The 24,735-nt window shown below is 37.9% G+C and overlaps 2 protein-coding genes across 3 annotated transcripts; both read left to right on the top strand.

Moving 5' to 3' along the window:
* The first annotated feature begins 1,317 nt into the window (after window positions 1-1,317).
* On the top strand, window positions 1,318-17,322 carry LOC109987658 (solute carrier organic anion transporter family member 1C1-like). 2 transcript variants are annotated; one of them, XM_020638817.2, is made up of 16 exons: window positions 1,318-1,577; window positions 1,708-1,767; window positions 5,593-5,722; window positions 7,354-7,495; window positions 7,618-7,750; window positions 7,859-7,980; window positions 9,518-9,664; window positions 10,325-10,423; window positions 11,021-11,239; window positions 11,397-11,561; window positions 12,446-12,641; window positions 12,797-12,962; window positions 13,898-14,082; window positions 15,125-15,189; window positions 15,363-15,480; window positions 15,634-17,322. In XM_020638817.2, exons 3-16 carry the CDS (start codon window positions 5,621-5,623, stop codon window positions 16,157-16,159), a joined length of 2,385 nt encoding a protein of 794 aa, XP_020494473.1. In that variant the 5' UTR covers window positions 1,318-1,577; window positions 1,708-1,767; window positions 5,593-5,620; the 3' UTR covers window positions 16,160-17,322. The 2 variants fall into 2 exon arrangements, with proteins under 2 accessions (XP_020494473.1, XP_020494474.1); XM_020638818.2 differs by lacking the exon at window positions 1,708-1,767.
* A 2,932-nt stretch (window positions 17,323-20,254) lies between these two features.
* Window positions 20,255-23,108, top strand: LOC109987660 (islet amyloid polypeptide). The gene is made up of 4 exons (XM_020638821.3): window positions 20,255-20,346; window positions 21,804-21,899; window positions 22,316-22,456; window positions 22,567-23,108. The coding sequence occupies exons 2-4, from the start codon at window positions 21,820-21,822 to the stop codon at window positions 22,739-22,741; spliced, it is 396 nt and encodes a 131-aa protein (XP_020494477.1). The 5' UTR covers window positions 20,255-20,346; window positions 21,804-21,819; the 3' UTR covers window positions 22,742-23,108.
* The last annotated feature ends 1,627 nt before the right edge of the window (window positions 23,109-24,735 follow it).

Here is a 24,735-nt window from a genome sequence, read left to right as displayed (position 1 = left end):
TGGCATGCTAACACCCCATGCCTTTATGAGTATTTAAACAAAGCAAAGAGAGTTAAAACTGTTCAAACAACTGAGCAGAATGAGCAGGGACAGTGGCCCCAATATGTCTTCATTGGGTAGTTTGCAGCCTTCACCAAAACCTCTCAATCCCAACAGCCAGCGTAATCACAACATTATCCAACCAGTCAGTCTGGCTTGCTTAAAGTAGAAGGTTATTACGACAAAACAAGGTCCATTGTACTTTGACTTCTTTGTGTTTACTAAATCCCCCCCCCCCCCCCACCTTCCTTTACATGTTATGTATTTATTTTGTAACTGACCACCAACAAAAACATTGCATGATTGTTATACTTTTTCATTTCTACATCAATATTGTTGAAATTTAAATTTGTCCTCCTTTGTATTTATCCTAAGTTTTTTTCATGTTTGTCACATTTTCCTTTTGTTTTTGGTTCTATTTAGTTTGTGAGAATGTGCAGTGTCTGCTTTCACCAGCAGGCTGTACCCTATACAAAAATATCTCCACTAAAGGTACAGTAACACCAGCGAGGATGGCTTGCTACTCTTCTATGTACCAGTAAGATGGAGGCATTTTTAATTTAGAATCACAATACAGATAGTACTTTTATTGTTTTCTCTTGCACTTACAGCACTTACCATACCTGATGTCATTAGGCGCCCTGATGCAGAAACACACTGCATTTTTGTCTTCTTTTATTGGTTAAATACAGTGACCAAAAACAAGTCATGTACTTTATCCCCATATGCTATTGTAGTGCCAGGTATATACATTTTCTGAAGGGTTAACACTTGCTTCATTGTTGCTGTGCTGGAATGTTAAGGTTCTTAATCTTAATCCTCTGAATTTTGTGAGGGGGTAAAGCTGTTTGTGTGACCTGCTGCCTGGATGCCTGAAATCCCCCACAAGCCCCTGGTCCCATAGAGCACTCCCTGACTTGTGTTTACACCAAACACACTGTTAATACTGAGTCACACTGTTTCATTTGTAAAGTCGTCATAAGAGCAAGACAACAAATCTGAGCAGTCAGTGGTTGACATTTGGTTTTAATATTCTGCAGTTTGCACAACTTGGACCTCCCGTTTAACTTTTAAAGTCAGAAACTTCACTTTAAAGAAAGAATGATCAAAAATGTTATCTGTGAGAAGGGAAAATATCCATAGGGCCTGGTTTGGCTTTACTAATCTATCTCCCCCTGCTCGCTTGTTGCTGCCCCCCTCCTGGCTGGCTATGTGTGTGGAATAAAAATGTAAGAAGCCTTTGTCCAGCTGGTTCCAAATAACAGCTCTGCACTCACCAGGGAGAATAGGAGCTTCGGAGAGCAGGTTTTCCTCCTCTCTGGAGCAGAGAGAGGGGAGATCCATTTCCTGGAGATGAACAAGTTTCAAATTTCCTCAGAAGTTATGGAGCAGTAATGATTTGGCTATCTTTTTTTCTGAGTATGACTAATTTACTATTCCAGGAATTCCTTTGATAGCACCAGAGCTTGCTGGTCAACCTGCCACTTTTGTGGGAATATTGGCAAGGCCAACCTGAAAAGGATGCTTGAAGTTGAGAGGTAATGATACTAACTGTCAGACTGTGTAACTCTCTCTCTCAGTCCCAGCCCCCCCCCCCCGCCTAAAGTTTTACAGAGTACAAATATCATGGGAAACAGTTATCCTCTCTGACATGGATTCAACCTGCAGCTCCTGATGAGTACTGAGCTGAGAGGATCTTGGGAAGAAGACGCTTGTGGAGTTACCCAGGTATCATTATTGCTTCTCTGGTTTCACTTACTTTTAAAAATGAGACATTTAGGTCTGAAGAGAACTTTTGACTTGAGGAAATGTTTCAACATCAACAAACTCCAGATTTTTTTTATGTCACAATGTTTATCTGATATTCATTTAAATAGGAATAATTTTTTATTATCAAAGCTGAGTGTTTTGAATCTTGAGCACTTACAACCACCCGTGGTGTTGTATTTGTATTTATTTATTTGTTTATTTGTCATGGACATACAGTGACATTGGTGCTGTAACATTTAACCACGCACAAGTCCCAGATATCTGTGCTTACAATAGCAAGCAAGCATTTATAAGAAGCAGAAGACTATTTTTACTGTAACGGATGAAAAGCTGCTTAAAGTCTGATTTGTATGCTTTTGTATGCTGATTTGTATGCAGAGATGATTGTTACTGAACATCTGAAAGTTTTTTTAGTTCAAATCCAGTTATAGAAAATTAGCTTTTGTCTGAACTAAGATTGCTGCTAGAATATCTTAATATTCCAAATGTATTCATTAGTCATATCAAATTAGTTGTTAAACCAAGCTGTCAGAGTTTAAAATGTTAAGCTGTCTGTATTCACTTTTATCGCTGTAGATAACAGATATCAGCTAGCTAAGATTAGCATAAAGACTATAACAGATGAGATATAGACTTTGTGCTAACAAGGATAACCAGCTGTTGTTTCTAACTTCACTTTTGAGTTTTTTTTGTTTATTTTGGGGATTTCAATATCTTTATTTCGAGACAGGACAGTGGATAGAGTTGTAAATCAGTGACAGAGAGAGTGGGGAATGACATGCTGGAAAGGCGCAACAGGTTGGTTTCAATCCCAGGCCGCCCACATGGAGGATTATAGCCTCTGTACAAATGTTTTTTTATGCAGACATGAGAGTGATATTGATCATCTCTAACTCTTATCAAGAAAGAGAAAAGCTGAGTACTTTTCTCTGATAATAGCAGATGTGTGTGTAACATGTTGTATGAATTAACTCACCATACCCAATGTAATTTCATTGAATGTGTACCAAGAATACTTACTACATTGCACCTGGTTTGAATCTAGCCTTGCTTAAATTTATCCCCCAAACGCAAATATATATATATATATATATATATATATATATATATATATATATATATAAAAGCATTCAACATTAAACGTTAGAGCCCTAAAACTGTAGTATGATTGGTTTAAACAAAGGTTTTCTATAACAAAACCAAAGAACTACTGTACCAGTTTCAGCGGTGATGACAAAAACTGGGTTATTCTGGTTTCTTTGGGTTAAACTGCTGAATCTTTTGGTTGAAGTCAGGTTGAATTGTTGAATAAGAGTTTCCCCACTGGTTTGTGTAAAGATAACAATGTAGTATGGTGAACAGGTGAGCCTCCCTTTGGATGAAAATAAATGGAAGATGCTTGTGTATTTCATGTGTTGCCTCCGACAATAAATTAACTCACAACAATGAATTGTCCTCGCTTTTAAAGCTCAAATGAGAATGAAGGGTGGCCTCGTACAGTCAGAATAAAAGAGGACTTGTTCAATGGGTTGATGATGCTAACTACCTTAATGATTTATCTAATGGAGAAATTGGATTTGTCATTATTCAAGAACTTTCAAGGGTTAAAAATCTCATATCTAGGTAATCATCTTATAAAGTGTATATTATCAAGGCTAAACTTGTATAGTGATGTTTCAAAGTGATCATTATGTTAAAATACATAACAGAGTTTGATAATGGACAATGATAATTAGTCAAGCTATGCTTTTGATTTTTAACTCACCGTGTTGAGTTACAGGCCCACAGGGCGGCTGTGGCTCAATTGGTAGAGTCATCACCTCTCAACCGGAAGGTCGAGGATTCAATCCCCAACTGGCCAAATGTCCGATGTGTCCTTGGGCAAGACACTTAACCCCAAATTGCTCCCGCTACTTCGTGGTGGTGTATGAATGGGATTAGTTACTTCTGATGGATGATACTACATAGTGACCACTACCATCAGTGTGTGAAATGGTGTGAAATGTGACATGTGGTGTAAAAGCGCTTTGAGTAGTTGGAAAACTAGAGAAGTGCTATATAAGCTCAAGTCCATTTACCATTCACTGTCCAAACTAACTTTTAACCCAACCTAAAATTCCACATTTAAAAACATCAAACCACAGTAGTTAACAACAAATCAAATCCTTGAGGTTGGCTATGGCTCAGGTGGGACACCAGAATGTACACTGGCCAGAACAGCTGTGGTTTCATTTCTGATTTTCACAGCAAAGACTAAAGACTGTGTAAGTATGTGAAGAAGAATAAGAAAATGATAGAATCGGTGGTAGCTAATTACACTAGAGAGATAGTAAACTTGCAGTGGAGAATCTAAAGTCTCTTAGGGCCCGAAGCAAAAACTCACAGGGGGCCACTCCAACCAGCGTTCATCGCCATTATGCTATAAATAATCTGACATCAACACCTTTATCGACAAACTTAAGTTATTACCGGAATAACTAACAATGAGTAAGGTGTTTTACCTGCTCTTTTGTAACATAACAAAGAGTGCTTTTTGTAAAGTGTCTGGAGATAACATTTGTTATAAATTGGCACTAGTCAAAGAATGATTGATTAATTGATTGTTAGTAGGTATTTTAATGAATTCATTCATCTTGATAATTTTGTGGATATGTCTTTGAATTGTGTCAACCATCTTAGGGTAATTCTTCTTTTGGGTCTGTGAAGCTGTAACCTTATATGGTGAAACATATGCAGAGTCCCTCTGCACCTTTAAGAAAAAGCTAAAGACCCAGCTCTTTCATGAATACCTACTAACTTAATGATGATGGTCTCCATATTATTGATGATGATGATGGTAATGACGATGGTTTTTGTTTGATAACGACGACTTATAAGATGGTTTCTATGCTGATTAGAGCTCTCAAGAACTGCCCTCAATGTTGTGCTTTGCCTCTGGTCACTTCCTGTCAGCACCTGTGTGTCCAATCAGACTCAAAGCTGATCGTTTGCTCTTACTGACATTGTTCCCTTTTTTCTACATCCTTGCTTGTGTTGTACTTACTCTCTGATGTACGTCTCTTTGGATAAAAACGTCTGCTAAGAGAATTGTAAAATTGTAGAATTGTAGTATAATTGTAGCAGATCTATGTTTGGATAGGAGCCAACATGTCAACAACTGTTTGCTAGACAAAGAGTCTACATCTGTTAAAAATCAAAATCAGTGTCATGTCATGTCATGTACACAAATGGAAAGGAATGTGTGGGCTGTACCTTCTAGCAGAATTTAAGCCACACTGTGTGATGTGAGCTCTTGGTCAGCATGGGTCAGAGATGGTCCACACTTTATCAGTCATGTGTGTTGTGTTTCTGTGTTGTCTGACTACGGCTGAATAAATCTAAGATGATCCACAGTCTGTTTCACGATTTCATAATTGTCCGTTTAATACAGAAACAAACCCCAACCTAACATTGATCGAATATTGTGACCCTTAGCAGCGCACTGCACGAGCACTGTCAGATGGGGCTGTCTGAGGGAGGTTTCCTACAGTTCCTACATTTTGAGCCACTGCTATGGTTTACGTTTTTTTTTTAGCCCTCAGGGGCCCTTTACTGGTCTGGGGCCCAAAGCAGTTGCCTGCCTTGCCTAATGACAAGCAGCGCCTCTGAGAACTTATAGGGGAGAATGTGACTCAGTAGTAGTCGGTGGTCTTTCAATCGAAAGGTTTTATTTCAAACTCAAGTTTGTTCATTTATCATCTATTTTTTTGTCTGTCTGCTTTTCATACACTACCCTGAGGAAAGATAGATCACCGGACGCCCTGAGTGTAAGATGGAAGAAATATCTGAGGGCGTGGACAAGATGACCAGCCAGCAGGCTCTGTGTGATCCTGACCAGAGGACCAGAAAACGCTCTGGCATCTCCACCCTCAAAGTATGAAAGCTTTATTAATAAGCAATCAAATTCTGTTTTCAAAATGGGCTGAGGTTAAAAAAAATCTCAGAATCAAATCTTGAGGGAAGGTTGTGTATTTAATAACACTGTTAGCATCACTAGGGTACAAAAAGGAGGAATGGAAATGCTTGAAATGCACATCAATTTTTGTCATTTTGGACAGTTTCAGAGATATGCCTCCCCCTAAGAGGTTAGAATCACTCTAAGATCTAATTACATGTAGTTATGAAATCGCTGAAAGATTTGATCAAAGGCGATATCCACTCAATATTGCCTTCGATCAAATCCCTCGATGTCAGTTTTGCTAGATTGCAGCACTACATCAGTGTGTGCAGGGTTAGTGGAGCAATTTAACAGGGGTTAGAGAATACTTAAAAAAAACAAAAAAACATTACTAATGTAGTTACTTTACCCATTACCTATACCCACATTGCTATGAGAACCATTACTAATCTTAGAGACCCATTGACATAACTTTAGTCCAAAATCAGACAAGGAATTGGAGTTCATCAACTCTGAATTTTGCCATCTATTTGCACCCCCTTTTTTATGTGTTCAATTAAAGGCTCTCAAGAAAGATTTTAAGCTCAAAGAGCCCAGACAAATACTGCAATACTGCACAATGAATGCAGAACATGGAAAGCAATAATCCTCAATGGGGATTTGTTAAGTAATAAAGAGACTCCAGGGTGCCCACACACAGAGTTAAACCAAAGATTGTGGAGGGTGCACGAGGAGGAGGCGGTGGAAACAGTTGCAAAGCATAGAAAGGGTGCATGATTAGGTGAAATATAAAGCCATAGTTATTTACATTCATTGGAGTGAGACGTCACTCTTCACTTTTTCTTCACATTTTTTAAATGATGTGCTTGGTTTTTGTTTTATATTTAGTAGCTGTGATTGATGTTTTCAGTGTAACAAATATATCAAATAGAAATGGGAAATTATGACATTTATAAATCAAATCCAATGTATTAACAGACTCTGCAAAGATTCTCTCATATCAACTGTTAACATATCTGAGCATGTAAGAGTAAGTGGAGACCAAAACTCAGCCAAAATAGCAAGTAACCGACTCAGATTTTAATCGTGGCTCAGATCAGGAATCCATATGAGAGAGATCAGTTTGTATCAGACTCAATGTTTGCCTCATTTATTTATATCAAAGACGATAAAACAATAAACGTAACTATAAAACTTTCTTGAAAGTTTAAAGTTGTGATAATATGTCATCAGACTATTGTAACTATTATAACTATTTTTATTTTTCAATAACTTAATCATGTATATACTGTAATATTATCCTCTCACCAATCTATGCACACTGCATATGTAAACACTGTTAAAACTCTACTTCATATATATTAACCATCTGTTACATAACTATATATTTATTATCATGTTCACCTCAGCATTTTTTTGCACTACTCACCACTGCACTATTGTCTTATTTAGCCTTGTATATATTAGTGTTTTTTTTTGCTTATATAATGTCTAACTTTGTACATTGAGAGCACAGTTATTGCAGAAAATGTTTTGTGTGTGTGTAAGCATACATGGCCAATAAAGCTGATTCTGATGACGCAAATATTTCCCCTTGTCTTTTCCAGTTGTTTATCGTGGCGCTGTCCTTCGCCTGTTTCTCCAAGGCTCTGACGGGAACCTACATGAAGAGCTCCATCACTCAGATTGAGAGACGGTTTGACCTCTCCAGCTCACATGTTGGACTCATAGATGGCAGTTTTGAGATGGGTACCATATCATTGTCTTTTTTTTGTCTGTGCCCCCCTATTTTTTGTTTGACTTGAAATGTAAGTGATGATGCTCTGAATTTGTTTCTTATGTTGTTTTTGTCAATCTTTTCTTTCTGTTAGGCAACTTGTTGTTTCTCGCGGTGGTCAGTCATTTCGGGGCCAAGCTACATCGACCCAGACTCATCGCTATGGGCTGCCTCCTCATGGCTCTTGGGGCATTTCTTACTGGCCTAACACACTTCTTCATGGGACGGTAAATGTCAAAAAAATATCTGTTTTTAGTAACCACATATCTTTATAAAAAATCAAAACTTCAAACAATCTTCTTCTGTGTCTCACTGTGGCATTGCGGTTATGGCAGCTACAAGTACGACACAGTCATTCAGGTTTTCCAGAATGACAGTGTGAACATTGCTGCATGTGTGGATCCTCTGGAAAAAGATGATGAAATTCAGATAGAACCAGCTGTGGATGGCAACAAAGGTAAGTCAAAGGGCTGCACATTGAGACCATATGGGGCTCTTAAACTGAAATACTACCAATTTGGTTTACCAATCATCAAAATGATACCAACATTATTTGTGTGCATTTGTTACAGCAAACATGATAATTTTTTAAATTATTGAAATAAACCTTAAGGCACTGCACCTCTAGCTCTGTGGGAGTCATGATATCACCATGGCTTTTTGTTTAACACTTAGGATAGCATAGGATAGGATAGGCTAATACTTTATTGATCCCCAGAGGGGAAATTCGGGAGTTGCAGCAGCACAGACAAGTAAACTCACTAGACACAACTTTGTCTCGAATTAAACATTTCAACAATCATTGCATGGATATCCATGAAAATGTGTTTAAACTCTTATCCATATATCCTAAAAGATCAATCCTTTTGTTTATGGGAGTCTTGACTTCTTCCTTCTTGACTTTACCAAAACAAGTTTGACATTGTTGTTTTGAGAAAACTGAAGCTAGCATGGCTGAATTGTGAACAATAGTTGCAGAATCACAAATCTGAGTTGTTGTTTTTTTCTTTAAAAGATGTCTGGCATTATAATTACACACCTTACATTAATCCACATCAAGTTATACTTAAAGCCTTTGGTAATTTAACATTAAATTACATATATAGTGTGTGTTATAGTAAAGCCTTATTAAAGCCATTAACAAGTTCTTTTAAATATCCCTGGAATGTGCTGATCCCAGTCTGACCTTTAAGCCACTCCCCCCCCCATGCTGTGAACATACTGTGGAGCTGTGGAGCAACAGACATGATCTGAAAGACAGAAATAGGAAAGTAAGAGAAAAGAAACAACATAAACTTGGGCAATCCATTATTTTGTTTGCATCACCTTAACGACAGATATCTTCTATTTATAGTTTTAAATTCAGCAGCGACACAGATCTGTTTCTATATTCTTCAGCTTTCTTTGAGCAGCAGCTCCCATTCCCATCAGTTCTATTCCTCTGAGGTGGACTTCAGCTGAAATGTTACCTCATGTCTTTCTATTGTTGAGCCATGATTAATTCTACTTCTCACAAAGACGTGTCATCCACCCACAGAATGCAATGCATTGATCCTGTTCAGAGTATTTAGAAAGAAACATAACATCATATAATGAAATAAAAATCACATACAATGCAGTGGTATATAAGCTGAATCCAACTATATTAAGCTGACCATGAATGAGCATCACATTGTATTCATACATCTAGTTTTGTAATTGAGGAAAAACATACTTGATTATCTTTCTCCCTCAGTGTGTGTGAATACAAGGCGGTGCCCAAAACTGTTTTGTAAGGATGTTTTATTCAACTTTAATACACATGTATATACTTTTATTTATACAAAACTGTGGAGGCTAGAACCAAGACAGACAAAAAGAAAAAACACAAACACACACACAAACACACACACTCTGGAGAGTTTGTGGTATAATGCACTGTCCATGTCAAAAATTTCATTTTTGAAACAAAAACCCAATCAAATGTATTCCTTTTTGTGTGTGTCTTAATGTAGTCTGCGTGAGGGAAACCGGTTCCAACATGTGGATCTATGTGTTCCTCGGGAATGCCTTGCGGGGGATCGGCGATACCCCGGTCACACCTCTGGGCATTTCCTTCATCGATGACTTTGCTAGAGCAGAAAACTCACCATTTTATATAGGTAAAATAGGATTGCTTATTTGAATGTCCAGTTGATGTAAATGTTCCAAATGTCAAAATTTGTTTTACAAAGGACACCTTTTTTAAAAGCTCCCGCCAGGAACTTTTTGTTTATGTTGATATTGGCGCCCCCTGTGGACAAAGTCATCTTTGCTGATCCCGTCCTGCATACATGACAACATGTGTCAGTGGTGTTTTTTAACATTTTTAACGCTTTACTTTACTCATTGAGCATCTTTGCTGTGGAAGATATTAAACAAAGTCTTCTTCTGAAGAGTGTTAATCATTTTATCTGACACCTACTGGTACCCTGCAACAGCAGTTTGTTGACTTTATATGAATAATGAATCTTGTCCCTGATGGTCTGGTTTGCTTTTTTTTGTAATGAAGAGGCATCACTCCTTATCCCAGACTGTTTCATGACCAACTAAGAAGTCCTCATTGGAGCTTTTAAATTCTAACGTAAGATTGTTATAATAATAATATTAATAAAAACTTTATTAATATAGCCCCTTTAAAAACACAGGTTTACAAAGTGATTTGACATACAAGCAAAAGCATGCATTAGAACAAAGCAGTTGCCAAAAATTAGAATTTCTAATACTCCCCGACTCCTCCAGACCAAATCATGAAGATTTGTCATTATTTTGTGATTTTGCAGCTTGTCTCCAGACAATCACTCTCCTGGGCCCCATGTTTGGTTTCCTCCTGGGATCGTACTGTGCCAAACTATATGTCGACATTGGATACGTGGATATGGGTATGTGTAATTGATGTGTTTTGCACATATGGAGAATCAGGAATGCTAAGCTTTCATTATAAATTCTAACAGCTACATCTGATCAAATCTGTGAGCTACACTCGTCATTTGAGCTAAAAAATCAGCTTGTTAAAAAACCCACTTTATCCTCTGATGGATATAGGGGCTCACTGCTACTGTCATGTCAAGAGCCTATGTGAATGGAAAGCTTGACCACTAGATATTAACCCCTGAAAATAACTAAGTTGTTGTATGTGTGTTGTCTTTTGAGGTGTTCAGGATATGTAAAAAAAAAGTTTTTATAAAGAAAAGTGCACTATGAACTGACAACACTGAGTAGACAAGGACCTCAGAATGTCTTTCAGCTGTGGCGCTCCATCTATTGGTTACTGAGAGTACTGTTGGTGTGTTTGGATAAACAAGGAGTGTAATGCCGCTAATAGATATCACGGTGTAACAAAAGTGTCAATAATAGGCAAAGAAGAACACGTCTTTGCACACGTGTAGTAGCAAACTGAAATAACAAAGTTATAAAAAATTTCAAAAACGCACAATGTCTGCCGAGCATTTACTCAAAATCTCTCTCCTGTTGTGCAGAAAGTGTGACCATAACTCCAAAAGATGCCCGCTGGGTGGGTGCCTGGTGGATGGGCTTCATGGTGTCTTCTGGCCTCCTGCTAATCTCCAGCATTCCCTTCTGGTTCCTGCCCCGCTCAATAGAGAAAGAGGGAGAAGAGAGCAGGTGTGGGGACCCAGATGGATCAGAGGAAGCCCTCAACAACACTCACAACCTCATGCTGACTGACATTGCAAAAGGTTGAGATAAACATCTCTTTATTCACATTTGGGAACATAGATCACACTTTATTCAGATTCAGGTTTAATCTACAAATATTCATTTTGTTCAGTATTAATTGTTTAATGTATGCCCAGGTTTAAAGCCATTGTATTTTAACTGTATCTCCTACCCCAGGGTTTTTTCCCTCCCTGAAGCGGCTGTTGGGAACGCCGGCCTACTTCTTGCTTATTTGTGGGAGTGTCCTGAAGTTCAACTCTTTCATCGGCCTGTTCACTTTCAAAGCCAAATACATGGAACAACAGTTTGGACAGTCTGCATCCAGGGCCAATTTCCTCATAGGTAAAATATCAATATAAAGACCTGTTTTTACATTAACATCCAAACTATTCCCAATATTGATATTGGATATAATACGTATATTACCAACTATGTTATCATGAAGGCAGCAAATGGACAATTACCAGATGTATATCTTCAGGTGGCTCACGTTAAAGAGGATGGCTAAAAAATACCTTTTCACAGAGCCAGGCAAGATCTACAGTTTTAAGCCCGTCTCAGTTAACTCTCCCATTGGTCTAGCTTACTATTTAGTACAAACTACAGAAAGGTATCATTTTCTATATCCATATCTCAGCAGAAATCAAATAAGTATAATTGTAATTTTCTTTCTTCATAGATCAGAAAAGGTTGTTTTTAAGATTAGTATTCACAACTATGATTTTAAATGACTTTTAGCTACAACCAAATGAAAAGAAGGTAATGTGGTCAACACAGATACAAAAACAACTCAAATCATTTTGTAACTTTTAAAAGAGTGAACACGCTCACACTGATTCCATACAATCAATAATAATCCCAAAGCTTTATGTCTTAAAACACATAAATGAATGTGCTCACATCAGAATTTGAAAAAAGTTATGGGACAATGGTGGTTAATGCACGCAGCCCATGTATGGAGGCTGCAGTCTTCCAAGCGGGCGGCCTGGGTTTGAATCCGACCTGTGGCTACTTTACCGCATGTCGTTGCCCACTCTCTCTTTCCACGATTTCTGACTCTTGATAGGGTCAGTCTGAAGTGAGACTTGGCAGTGTCTTAAGTCATAGTTCTGTTACATCTGTCTGTTTCTCTGAGCCACTTCTGTTCAAAGTGGCTCAGAGAAACAACACAACCTTAGGATTGAGGAAAGAGAGAGAAAGTCCAGCGTTTTGTTTTTTTCCTCTAGGTGTGTTGAACCTGCCAGCCGTAGCAGTGGGGATCTTCCTGGGAGGGTTGCTGATGAAGAGGTATAAATTGAGTTTGGTCTCAGGAGCTCAGCTCTCCTTTGCCACCTCCTTCATGGCATACCTCCTCCTGCTGCTGCAGTTTGGCACCAAGTGTGATAATATTCCTGTGGCTGGGCTCACCATCTCATACAACGGGTCAGTGCTGTGACATGACACATTGATGCTTCTGCAGCTCCAACATACCAAAAGGATTCCCCCCTTTGGAACTACCTTTACACATTAAAAAAACTTTTAATTCTGATTTTAGGGGTACGACCTGCAGCTTAACATGAACCCTCTTTGCCCTGCAGGACATCAAGTGTATCAAACAATAAGGAAATGCTCTACTCAGAGTGCAACCGAGACTGCTCATGCTCTGCAGAGGAGTGGGACCCCGTGTGCTCAGACAGCGGCATCACCTACATCTCTCCATGTATGGCTGGCTGCATAAGCTCCAGTGGATACGGCAAGAATACAGTATGCTGCTCACTCTTATTGCACCAACATACACCTTTCACATATACTAATCAGTCAGTTTCTCAACCAGAGAAAGTTTTTGGTTTCAATGAGTCAAAGGCTACTTGGTGTGGCACTTTTACAATTCAAACAGCCATCGGAAATACACAAACTTTTTTTAAATTCTAAAATTGGCATCCTTTTCAATCATCAGCACTATTATCATTAACTCAGAATCAGAATCAGAATCGGGTTTTATTGCCAAGTACATTTACACATACAGGGAATTTGACTTGGTGTATTGGTGCTAAACAATTAACAAGGAAATAAAGCAGAACTAGCAACAACTAAAGTAATACAGTATAAGACGCTAATACAATATATAAAATAGAATTTAAAAATGTAAAATATAAAACATAAAAAACACAATATGTACAAAAGGTGTAATGTAGGAGCTGTGCAGTGGACTATGAGAAAAGATCTTAGTGTGTGTAACTCATTATGCATGCTTATCTTGCAGCCCTCATCTCCCATTCCAAGAAATCCCTCCGCAGCAGCCATACCTGGAAAATGTGTTTTGATGAACCTTGAATATTGTAGTGAAGGAGAAAATGATGTCAAAAACATTTATTTTGTCTTCACTTTCTCTTGCAGTTCAACTTCCATCCACTAACTCTTGAATAGTCTCTTTAACAGTATGAATTAAAACTTCATTAATGTGCTAATTTCAATAAGATTTAAGGTCCAACATATCACAATAATACATTACGGGACAGAGTTGGCCTGGACTAATTGAGTCCATGCATCTGTGCTCATTTATCTGTTGTTTTTTTTAATCTCTTTCAACAGATTAACAACTCAGAGTAAAGCATTTTTCCAGGTTTTGGTTAGATAGTGATTTTTTTTTCTTCCAGTATGTCCCTCCTGCTACATTGTTGTTTTTCGCTCTCTACCAGGTCTTTCACAACTGCAGCTGTGTGTCCACCTCCTACCCAGCAGGCAGCAGTACGTCTGTGAGGCTGGGTCAGTGTCCTCATGCCAAGGACTGCAGCCGCAGTTTCACCTCCTACATGGCTGTATCGGTTCTCAGCTCTTTTATCAACTCTCTGGGAGCCACACCGGGCTACATGGTTATCATAAGGTCTGTGTACCAATTCCTGGCAAGCATAGTAACTGGGAATGCTAATGTAACTGTTCATCAATCCTGTGATGTGAGCCTGAGTGAGCCTTGAGTCGTATCCAAAATGTCATGAAGTCACCAGTCAGCTCTATTATTTTTTTAAACAATTGTTCCACAATTTTTTTATACTTCTTTGCTCTTTTGTCAGTAGTGAGATGAGAAAATAATTCATATGAAGCTAAAGCCAATAGCAAGTTAGTCTAGCTTTAAAATACCTTGAAATAGCTAGCATAGCATCTGCCCAAAAATGTCAAACCAGCACCTTAGACTTTCACTTATAAACATTTATATTCTCATTAATTTCTAGACTTTATGCTATCTGGGCTGGGCGGATGTTAGCTTTCCAATTCAATTTAGCTTGAATACATAAGTGTACATAAAACAACCTTTATCCTTAAAGTCTTTATATGTGATTTTTCACACTTAAATGTAATATAAATCAAGTATATCCTCTGAAAATAACTCTGTGAGTCATGACTGTCTACAATGGGTGTAACACCCGAGTCCCACTGTCTGTGATGTTTTCAGAGTTTTCAGAGTCCTATCTTCAGTTTGTTTACATCGCCTGGACGGCCGGCTGGCTGACTCCTCCCCTTGTGTATAAAAGTTGTTTAATTGAGGGACTAGAGAAAAGAAGAATAACATACTGTACTCACTACTTAACTGTGTTTCTAGATCACGCTCATTTCAGGTAAATTTACATGCAGTGTGAAGATACGAGCATAATAAAGATCACTAGCATTAGCATGCTAACACAACAATGCAGAGAGAGTTGTTTTGGTTTCATGCTGGTGCTCAAGGGCGACATCTGCTGGATCAAAAAAAATCGCATATAAAGCCTTTAAGCCTAACGTCCAATGAATCAATCAACTAATAATTGAGCAATTAGCAAACCACACATCATGTCACAGTTTTGTTTAAGAAATCTGCCATTGTCTAGAGTGCTAAAATGTCTACAATATAATTCAATCTTTTTTGACCAAGTTGTGTTTTGCAAACACAGATGTATCGCACCAGAGCTCAAATCCCTTGCACTGGGAATCCAGACCATGGTTACTAGGACTCTGGGTAAGTAGATCCTGTAAAAACAAATGCCTATTAGGTTCCAGATAAAGCCCTTTCTCTGTTCAATAAGAAAGATTTGTTGTTTGAGTAAGCATTTTTGTAATTGTGTGGTCTATGCCTTTCAAAAGAGTGTACTTCGAAAAATGACTGATACGAGGGTGACACTCTGTCTGTAGGTGGAATTCCTGCCCCGGTCTATTTCGGAGCCCTGATTGATTCAACTTGCTTGAAGTGGTCAATCAAGAAGTGTGGGGGAAGAGGCGTATGTCGCATCTACGACTCTGCTATGTACAGGTAGGCCATGAACTACAAATGTGGAAATAAAAGTCGACTGCTTAAATCAATTAGCTGAAAAGTTTTACATGAAATCATTATTTATTACAGGTAATTATACATCCTCCATGAGAAACCTTTGCATAACTGCCTTCTGTCTGTTTCTTGTTTCAGAGTTATCTTCTTAGGACTGATCACTTGTCTCAGTGGTTCCTCGTATTTCTTTATCATTGCCGTCATTGTCCTTCTTAGACGACAGTTTCAGAAACCAAGCCGAGAAACAGAGATGCAGAACACCAAAGGGCCAAAGAAAATGAAACCTCAGGCCCTATCAAATCCCATTGAGGATAAGCCTGGTTCTTCTAAAACTTCCAAACTGCCTATTGCTTCTAAAGTTTCCAAAAGAAGCATTAGAGAAACGATGGAGAGTGTAGAGAGTCACAGAATCACACAGCTTCCCCCTGATGGAGAACTTATCTCGACAAATATCATCAAGAGCCAGAAGCTCAAATCCCTGACAGAGACCACTGTCGAGCTAACTCCTGTCCCACCTGACAAAGCTATGATAGAGATTGATGAACAAAAAGACAACTTTTCCAAGGAGTCGGGAAAGGAGAAAGTGGACCATCAGGCAGATGAAGAGAAAGAAACAGCACACAGCAAAGAAACTGATGGGTCACAAAGTTTAGGTGTTCACTAATGTGGATTCAAACGCAGGGTTAAAAAGTGCAACTGGACCATACACGAAATGTTTGACCAGGTGTCAAATTTTCTCCGATTGTTAAGAGGGAGTTTTTCTAATCCAGGTTATAGCATGTCCCTCTTTTGTTACAAAATCTGTCATATTAGAATTTGTCCTGATGCAGGGCTTTCAGTGTTACCATTTCCATAGCTGTAGGAACAAAGTTCAGTATTTAGAATAGAACTGGAGAAGCACTAATTGTGCACATTTACCCGCAAATTCAAATATATATATATATATGCACATGTGATTATACAGAAAAAAAAACAGCAGAGGTAAACGTCATGGCCAAAATAAATGTTTTCTTTGTTTGCCAATAAATGGATCCTTAAATGCTTGATATCAATGTCACGTTAAAATTTGCAGATATGATCAACAGGCAGTCTCAAAAGTATGAAACCAATGTCAACACAACATCATGCTGTCGGCACAAACAATCAAAATCAATACATAATGCTTGTGTTTAATTTATTTCTCTCAAGTGGTTTATTCGCTAAAAGTGATGTTAAACTGTTAAACTTGCAGAAACTGTTTTGTTTTGGCCACTTGGGGACGATGCATCAATCTGTAAATAAAGCATTAATGACACATAGCTTATACAGAGATACAAAGCCGTGAAGGCATCCACTTAGACTGATGTTTCTTACACTGCTTTGAGCTCACAAAAGAGATAATCCTTTAATTATCTCTTGTGGGGAAATTCTAAAATATCTCAAGCTTTAGCTGCTGAAAGCTAAATTTAAAAACCTAACTGTGGCCCCTTTTACACAAGCCTCTCATGATGGGACTGTTACGCCTCACAGTCTGAAGACCTTTTCAGCAATTCTTCAACAGCCCCGTAACAAAGCTCTGCCGTCATTAGTCCTTCTACATTCAAAGTGATTCTGCAATGGTGTAAAACCGGTAATAATACATTTTATTTATATTGCACTTTACATTTTAAGCAAACCTCAAAGTGTTCACGTTTTTATTTTTATTCCTGTGTGATCTTGTGAATACGCTCCAGAAACGGACCCAAGGGCTCATGCCGTATTGTTTGGTTGCTAATGATGATGCTAAAGAAAACAGGCTATAATAGCAAAACAACGTGTTTAAATAAAGGCATTTGGCTTATTACTCAGGTTTTTTCATCCATCATTATTTTTACAATTATTGATTTAATTTAACAAATATGACTATAACAGCTCTCTTTCTTTGAACATTTTCTGTCAACTACTGATTGTTCCCCTGCCAATAACACAAGTTGAATCACAATCCTAAGCTGCAACAAGCTTTTTAACTTGATATATATGAAACACACCAGAGGTATAATATGAGCTGCTTTGTACAAATGTTAAAGGTACATTTTGTTTAAAGACATCAGTAGAATAATTGTAACATTTGTATTCATTAGCAATAGTTGACTGATAAAACAGTTATCAAAGATCTGGCCAATTAGGTGTCAATGATTCATTTTATTTGGGACTGGGTGCACCACAGGCCTCAACCAGACCAGTTACATGTTTGTGTAAAGGTCTCTGTGTTATTCATTCAAATGTCTGTTGCTCCAGTTTTTCAGTTTTGTGTAGGTATTACACAAACTTCAGTCCTTTATGTTGGGAGTTATGCAAAGCTTGGACACACTGTTTTTTTTAAAGATTTATTTTGGGCTTTCGTGCCTTTAATGCAGAGAGAGGACAGTGGATAGAGTCGGAAACCAGGGAGAGAGAGCGGGGAATGGCATGCGGAGGGGGGCCACGGGTGGAAGTGAACCCGGGCCTACCGCTTGAGACGAGAGTCTCAACACATGGGACGCGTGCCCTAACCATTGCCCTAACCCCAGCTTGGACACACTGTTGGTTAGAACACATGCCATACAGCCATAATCATGATCCTCCATGTATCCTTTGCTGTAGGAAAACTAATAAAGCCTCATCTAGCTTGTGTTTTCAAAATCTCAAAATCTCTGCCCTGAATTGAAAATTGAAAACTAAGCTGCACCTTCCCCTTATGAAACAAGAATGATGTCAGTACAACTCTTTGATACCTTAAGGTTGCAGAGGGTCACTTAACTCTTTCTTTTAGGGATTAGATCAGGAAATTGAGCTGCCACCTTTGTTCCACCTGGCTTGTAAAAATTACCAAAGAAATACAGGGACAAGGTAACAGAGTGATACGAGGAACATGTTTCCCAAGACTTGTAAAAATAGACTTAAAATCCTACACATATCACCCACTCTCTTCCCTTTACTCTCCTTTTCTTATCTCTGCCGTCACTGCTTGACTGTCCTTTCTTTCATGATTGTGCATATTAACCTTTCTAACAATCTTTCAGATCAGCTAGAGTTGTTAAATATTTAATAGGTGGATTTATATTAAATAATTTATTTTTTGCTTTTTAAATAAGATTATTTCATTTACATCCACTGGCAAAGTCGGTTGTGCATGTAAAAAAATTAAATGTTTTTCGTCACCTTGATAAAGTTGCATTGTTTGTGTGTTAATCTGGGCAAAGTTAGCACATATCATTCATGCATACTGTGTTATCCACTTAGATGATAGAAACCTGAAACATTTCATGTCAGTCTCTTCATCTTTGGAAGCTTACAGGAAATGCAGGGAGGTGTTAGTTGGGACTTTGTGGGTTTGGGGGTGTTACATGTCCATTAGGACTGCACTAAATCTCTCTGTTAGCTCAGAGCCTTGGTGAAAACCACCATCATTTACCAGCAGCCTGTGGTGGCTTCTCCTTACAGAAATTGTGGCATGATCTTCAAAGACACACGCTAATGTTTGTCAGAAACAACGTCCTGGTAGTCATTTAATTGCATATCTTGCATACTCTGATGATAACATTTTTATGAGCACTTTTCTTTTAACCATGGTAGCTTCAGCTATAACTGCTTTTATTGAATCAATGGTGCGGTGAATTTCTGTTAAATCCAAGAAAAGCTGAAAATCCAGTCTTATACTGCAGAGAATTTCATGGCTACCTGAAGTAATTGGGTGTGCAAACCAACGTTTTACAGAAAGATGGCGACATTATTTAACTATTAAAATGGGTGTAGCTTAGCTGGGAACGTCGTTTTTGTCATAAATTTACAGACACCAGTCAAAGTCTAGTAACATTTAAATCAAAGTCGTGGGGTTGCTTGGTCATGAACCAGCCATTGGCTCGGTTTGGGCAATGGAGAAAAACATAAACACTATATATAAACACTTATATCAAGATACATATATGTATCTTGATATAAATATCTTAAGTACTTTCTACCACCAATCAGATATGACTCATATTGTTATTAGTCCTGACATTAGTATGATAATAGCAACCTGCTAATGTAACATTTACTTACCATGAGATGACTTGTGCTTTATCAGGACTAACAAATACAATTCAACTATGTGGGCTAGTAACGACCAGCAACACCTTTCAAAGGATGATCAGATGTAGTGTTTTTAAGATGATGACAGGATAATTCCAGCTTTAAGGTTTCAGAAAAATAAAAATTATCAGGAAACTCTGACATGTTATCACTCACCGACTCTCACACTCATCAGAGTTGCATGTCACACACAAAGTGTTCTTAAGTTCTACCATCGCCTCATTAATTGGAACTTTCTTTCAATTGTTTGTGACACGTCCCTTCAAAATAATGAGACACCATTAATTATAAATGATAATTCAGCCACACATTTATTATTTATCGGTGGTAAATCCCAGGGGGAGGAAGAAAGGCCAGAGTTTTTACGACCTTAAACTTTGTCTCAAGGTAAATAGAAAGACAGCTTCCCTCTCCCTGGTGTGGGTTTATGGAGGGTCACTTCCATCACAGCAGGAACAACGATGATGACGAAGGTGATGATGAGGATGATGACGTACACACAAGTTATGTGTATGTACATTTTTGTGCATTTACTGGCATCTAGAAGGTTAAAGAGTGTACATTAAGGTTTACTGTGTGTACAACATACATACCATAAAGTTGGATATACCCCCCCCCAACCTCCCCATTCTGTGTAAACGATAATGCAAGTCTATATTTGGAGCTGATGTCACAAGTGGATTGGGGGATGAGCCTATAACTGTTGCAGTCAGTTTGTGTGACAGTCTGACAAACCCTGGACTGCTCCGATCCGCTGCCTGCTGGTGAACCAGAAACACAGTAAGTACTTTGTTTATTTCCTTTTTTTTTATCCAGGATTGTGTCTTTACAAATTGAATGATACATGAATTAGGGGAGTTTTGGAGTGTATAGGCTGACTTAGAAAGCTTCCTCTGTGTGATGGAGATAAAATCAAGATCAGAAGAATTTCAGATGTTTTTTATTTTTTGTTATTGTTTTAAAATGTGCATAAATTTAAACACCAGGAATTTGGGATTTTGCTTTAATTGTAAGGAGGCATCAACAGTCATCAGTTATTTACGAATGTAAATATATTTTGTATGATGTGCAGAAACCACAAAGGAAAGGTTCAATTTAATTTGTTACACAAGAATAGTCTTAACCATTCCAATGAAAATAACTGCCCAGTTTTATTTTTTTAATAAAAATGTTTTATCGATTTTTCTGCCTTTGTTGACACTGTCAGAAAGTTCTTATTCTACTTAATGTTTATTACTGAAAGTATACTTTGCAGGTGTTTTTTTTGTTTTAACTGTGCAGCTTTAGACAGAAACATACATGAGAGGGGCAGAATAACAGAATCTATTTTTAATACAATTTTATCGTGTTCAACACCAGCACATGCAAAATCAATAAAAATCCTAAATTAGACATTCAATCTTTCTGACAGTATCAGCAAAATATGAACAGGTAGAAGTAGTGTATTAATGTAAAACCCATTCAAAATCAGTTGCTTTGGAACATATTATATATTACAAGTGTACATCAGGAATTGTCCGGGAGATTTGCATGAGAACAGAAACAACTTCTAAACAATAAATTATCCAGCACATATTTTTAGAATAACTTATAATTTATGTGATTTTCAAGCAAAGTGATAAATACCATTTAGTCGCAGCTTCTCATCTGTAAATATTTGAAATTATTGCACCATAATAATCGGAATATAATTGAGTTTTGAACTGTTACTCAGACTGAACAGGCATTTTGTAGACACTATTTCGTTTAACAAGACTTTGCAAAGGATCTTTTTTTTTTAACAATATTAAGAGAGTAATAATGACACTGACATGTGTTAATTAAAACTATTATTAATGTTCACTGCCGTCTTCAGAGCAAATAAGCCATGTAACATTGGAGTTTAGCACTACGTAGATGCTGGTTGTATTGTTGTCACAAAATCAATGAGCTCTGCTTTAAATTACAGTGTACATAAAGTGTTGATAGTTGACAATGTACTTTACCTTTCAGGTAATTCAGGGCACTTTACTCACTTTGATTTGTTCACTTTTAAACTGTGTGTGTAAATTCTGACATGACAAACAGCTACATTGTTTGTCTGGTGAGGTTCAAGCAGGTGTATTTTTGCCTGGTCTTTGTGGTTGAAAAAAAAGGTTGAATACCTAAAATAAAGAAATGGATAGCTGCATGTATAATTTGCCTAAGCCGCCTGAAACAATAAATCAGATTCTCTTCTTTTGACTGTTTTGATCCAGGTAATCACCCAACACTATGTATCACCTGCGGGTGCCTGTGCTTCTCCTTGTTGTTCTTGTGTTGCTGCGCTATGTCAGCACTGCCCCGAGCCACAGGTACAATGCATTCAATATAATACATCTTGTAAGTGTGTCAATGACATTTTATAACTAGAACAGTTTTAGGATTGTATTCATAGTTTAGACAGGGGCTGCAATCACTTTCAATAAACTGAAACATTGAACACATCAGATCAGATCTATCTGAAACTGCATCGTTTTAAGAGGCAGGAAACCAATACAGGAGTTTAATCTGAGGTTAGCAGCCAAGTAGGATATTGTGGAAATTGTCCTTCAAGAGGGTCTGTAATGTTCTGTGTGAGGAGTTCAAAGTCAATTGTGCTTATCTGTGGTAAAGAGCTTCACAGTACAACTCAAGTGGACACTTTTTCTTCTCACTCCTGGAACCGGTACATTTTGAAGGAGGTATCATCAGCTTTCAGTGTTTGACCCCTCTCCCCTCTGTGATTCAGGTACTTCAGTCCCAGCACATCCAGGGAGCAGGAAAGTGCATTTCCAGAGCGTGATGCGTGGCTAGCTGAGGGGCTAATTTCCAACCCCTTCCTCGACCTTATAGGTACACGACCGCAAAGAGGGCTCACAGCTATGAATGGGTAACTGCATTTACAGAAATCACAAGTTCTAAATCCACATGAAACTCATCCCATCCATGAGAGCTACTGCCTTCTCAGTGCATTGTCTGTGCTTTCTCTTATCCTCCCAGCCATCACATAGAGAAGAGAAAGTGTAACACAGCCACCTGCGTCACTCAAAGGCTAGCAGACTTCCTGGTCCGATCCAGTAACACTATTGGTACTGTCTATGCACCGACCAATGTGGGATCTTCCACCTACGGCAAGAGGGACCTGCTGCAGCCTCCCAGATACCTGCCTCTCTAGCTCTGACTGGGGAAGCTCCACCAGCATCCCCTGGGCTTGGATGATATAACCAGACTGCTTGTGTAACAATGATTGTCAGAATAATGTTAGTGAAGATGACACTAAGGGTAAAAATGAAGAACAGAGTTTTTATTTTCATTACATACATTTCAAGAAACAGTGCCTTTAATTTAAACCATCAAAAAAATGTTTTTTCTTTTGGTATTTCTGAGTGTTTTGTGGCTCTGTTAATGCAATGGACATTTACAGCATGTTGTCAATACAACTATAAATAAAAGTTAATTAATAAAAAAAAAACAAGAAAACAGATGTAAATCCATGTGAAATAAATGTGTTTGGATTTTGATAATAAAGTTGTGTAAACCTAGTTTGAAAAATCTTGTGTTTCTTGCCACATTATTGCATATGAAGACATGAATGACAATGCTTCACTAATTCAATGCTAAGGTTTCTGCAGCCTTGTCATGAGTCATTTTGTGGAACAATTGAGGCCTACATTTTCTCTATACACTGTTAGCTTTAAATCAATAAATCAAACTTTTCACTTTGTACATTTTATTCAATGCAAACCCAGTTTTGATTTCTATCTTTTTACAGTATATTAGATGTCATGATATTATTGGACAGACAATACCAGCTGTTATGCTTGATAAATGTATTCAACACTTGAGACACCTAATTACTGTTACTACCCTATTTGTACACTAAATGTCATTTAATTTTCTGTCGATTTTGGAAAGCCCTTTTTGATAAAGCAATATAGATCTTATATTTTTGCTGATCCAACCCTGTAACAAAAACAAATCATCCTGCTGTCTTTTTACTGTCAAACAAATCTCTTAAACTGAATCTTTGCTCCAAATAGGCTAAATGTAAATAAAGATCCTTGTGACAATAACATCTACTAAAATAGGTTAATGGTCTGGTTTACATGTTCAGGTCATATAAGGACATCAGTATTCATTTACGTTTGTTTTATTATTAACTAAAAATAGTAATTAACTAAGTTATCAGTAAACTTGAAGTTATATAATTGAAATGCCTTTAACATGGTAATGAGTTTAAAATTCTCTACTCTACAAAATACAACTATTCCTGGTGCCTAAATAACACATGAAAGAGAACAGCAAAGAGAAAATAGAAAGACAGAGAAAAATCCCAAGAGAGATCTTAGAAAGGGGGCGTGGCAAGTAGTGTGTGATGTGCCCTGATAGCGATCACCCCCACTGGATAGAGCTGTTACTCTACCTCCCCCACTCCCACATTTTCAAAAAGGAAGAGATGGAGTGAAGAGAGGGGAAAAAAGGAGGTGAATGGTTTTCTTCTTCTTTTATTTTTGCCCCCAACTGGCATTATTCATTCCCTTTCAAATCCACTGACTGACTTTAGCTGCTTTATCTGACATCTCACTTTAAAGGCTTTGTATGTGATTTTTTGATCCAGCAGATGTCGCCCTTGAGTACCAGCATGAACCAAAAACAACTCTCTCTGCATTGTTGTGTTAGCATGCTAGTGCTAGTGATCTTTATTATGCTCGTATCTTCACACTGCATGTAAATTTACCTGAAATGAACGTGATCTAGAAACACAGTTAAGCAGTGAGTACAGTATGTTATTCTTCTTTTCTCTTGTCCCTCAATTAAACTACTTTTATATGTGAGGGGAGGAGTCAGCCGGCTGTCCAGGCGATGTAATCAAACTGAAGATAGGACTCTGAAAACTCTGAAAACATCACAGACAGTGGGACTCGTGTGTTACACCCATTGTAGACAGTCATGACTCACAGAGTTATTTTCAGAGGATATACTTGATTTATATTACATTTAAGATTGAAAAATCACATAGAAAGACTTTAATGTCAGCAAACTCTTTCCCTGCACTCCCAACTCTCCCAGTAATAAAACAGCTGGTCTTGCTATAAGCTCTCTACATCCCACTTCTACTGGACAAACACTAACGTCCCACCCTCAGCTTCTGCCCCTGAACCTGCTCAG

The sequence above is a fragment of the Labrus bergylta genome, chromosome 23, assembly GCF_963930695.1.
Source record: "Labrus bergylta chromosome 23, fLabBer1.1, whole genome shotgun sequence".
NCBI classification, from domain to species: domain Eukaryota; kingdom Metazoa; phylum Chordata; class Actinopteri; order Labriformes; family Labridae; genus Labrus; species Labrus bergylta.
Note: the sequence above shows the minus strand (reverse complement) of the source record. Positions and strands in the feature narration are given on the sequence as shown.

Coding starts and splice junctions, on each gene's coding strand:
- LOC109987660 (XM_020638821.3), top strand. CDS start 21,820: ATGTATCACCTGCGGGTGCCTGTGCTTCTCCTTGTTGTTCTTGTGTTG. Junction 21,900..22,315: donor AGCACTGCCCCGAGCCACAG/GTACAATGCATT, acceptor TCTGTGATTCAG/GTACTTCAGTCCCAGCACAT. Junction 22,457..22,566: donor GGGCTCACAGCTATGAATGG/GTAACTGCATTT, acceptor TTATCCTCCCAG/CCATCACATAGAGAAGAGAA.
- LOC109987658 (XM_020638818.2), top strand. CDS start 5,621: ATGGAAGAAATATCTGAGGGCGTGGACAAGATGACCAGCCAGCAGGCT. Junction 7,981..9,517: donor AGCTGTGGATGGCAACAAAG/GTAAGTCAAAGG, acceptor GTCTTAATGTAG/TCTGCGTGAGGGAAACCGGT. Junction 9,665..10,324: donor AAACTCACCATTTTATATAG/GTAAAATAGGAT, acceptor GTGATTTTGCAG/CTTGTCTCCAGACAATCACT.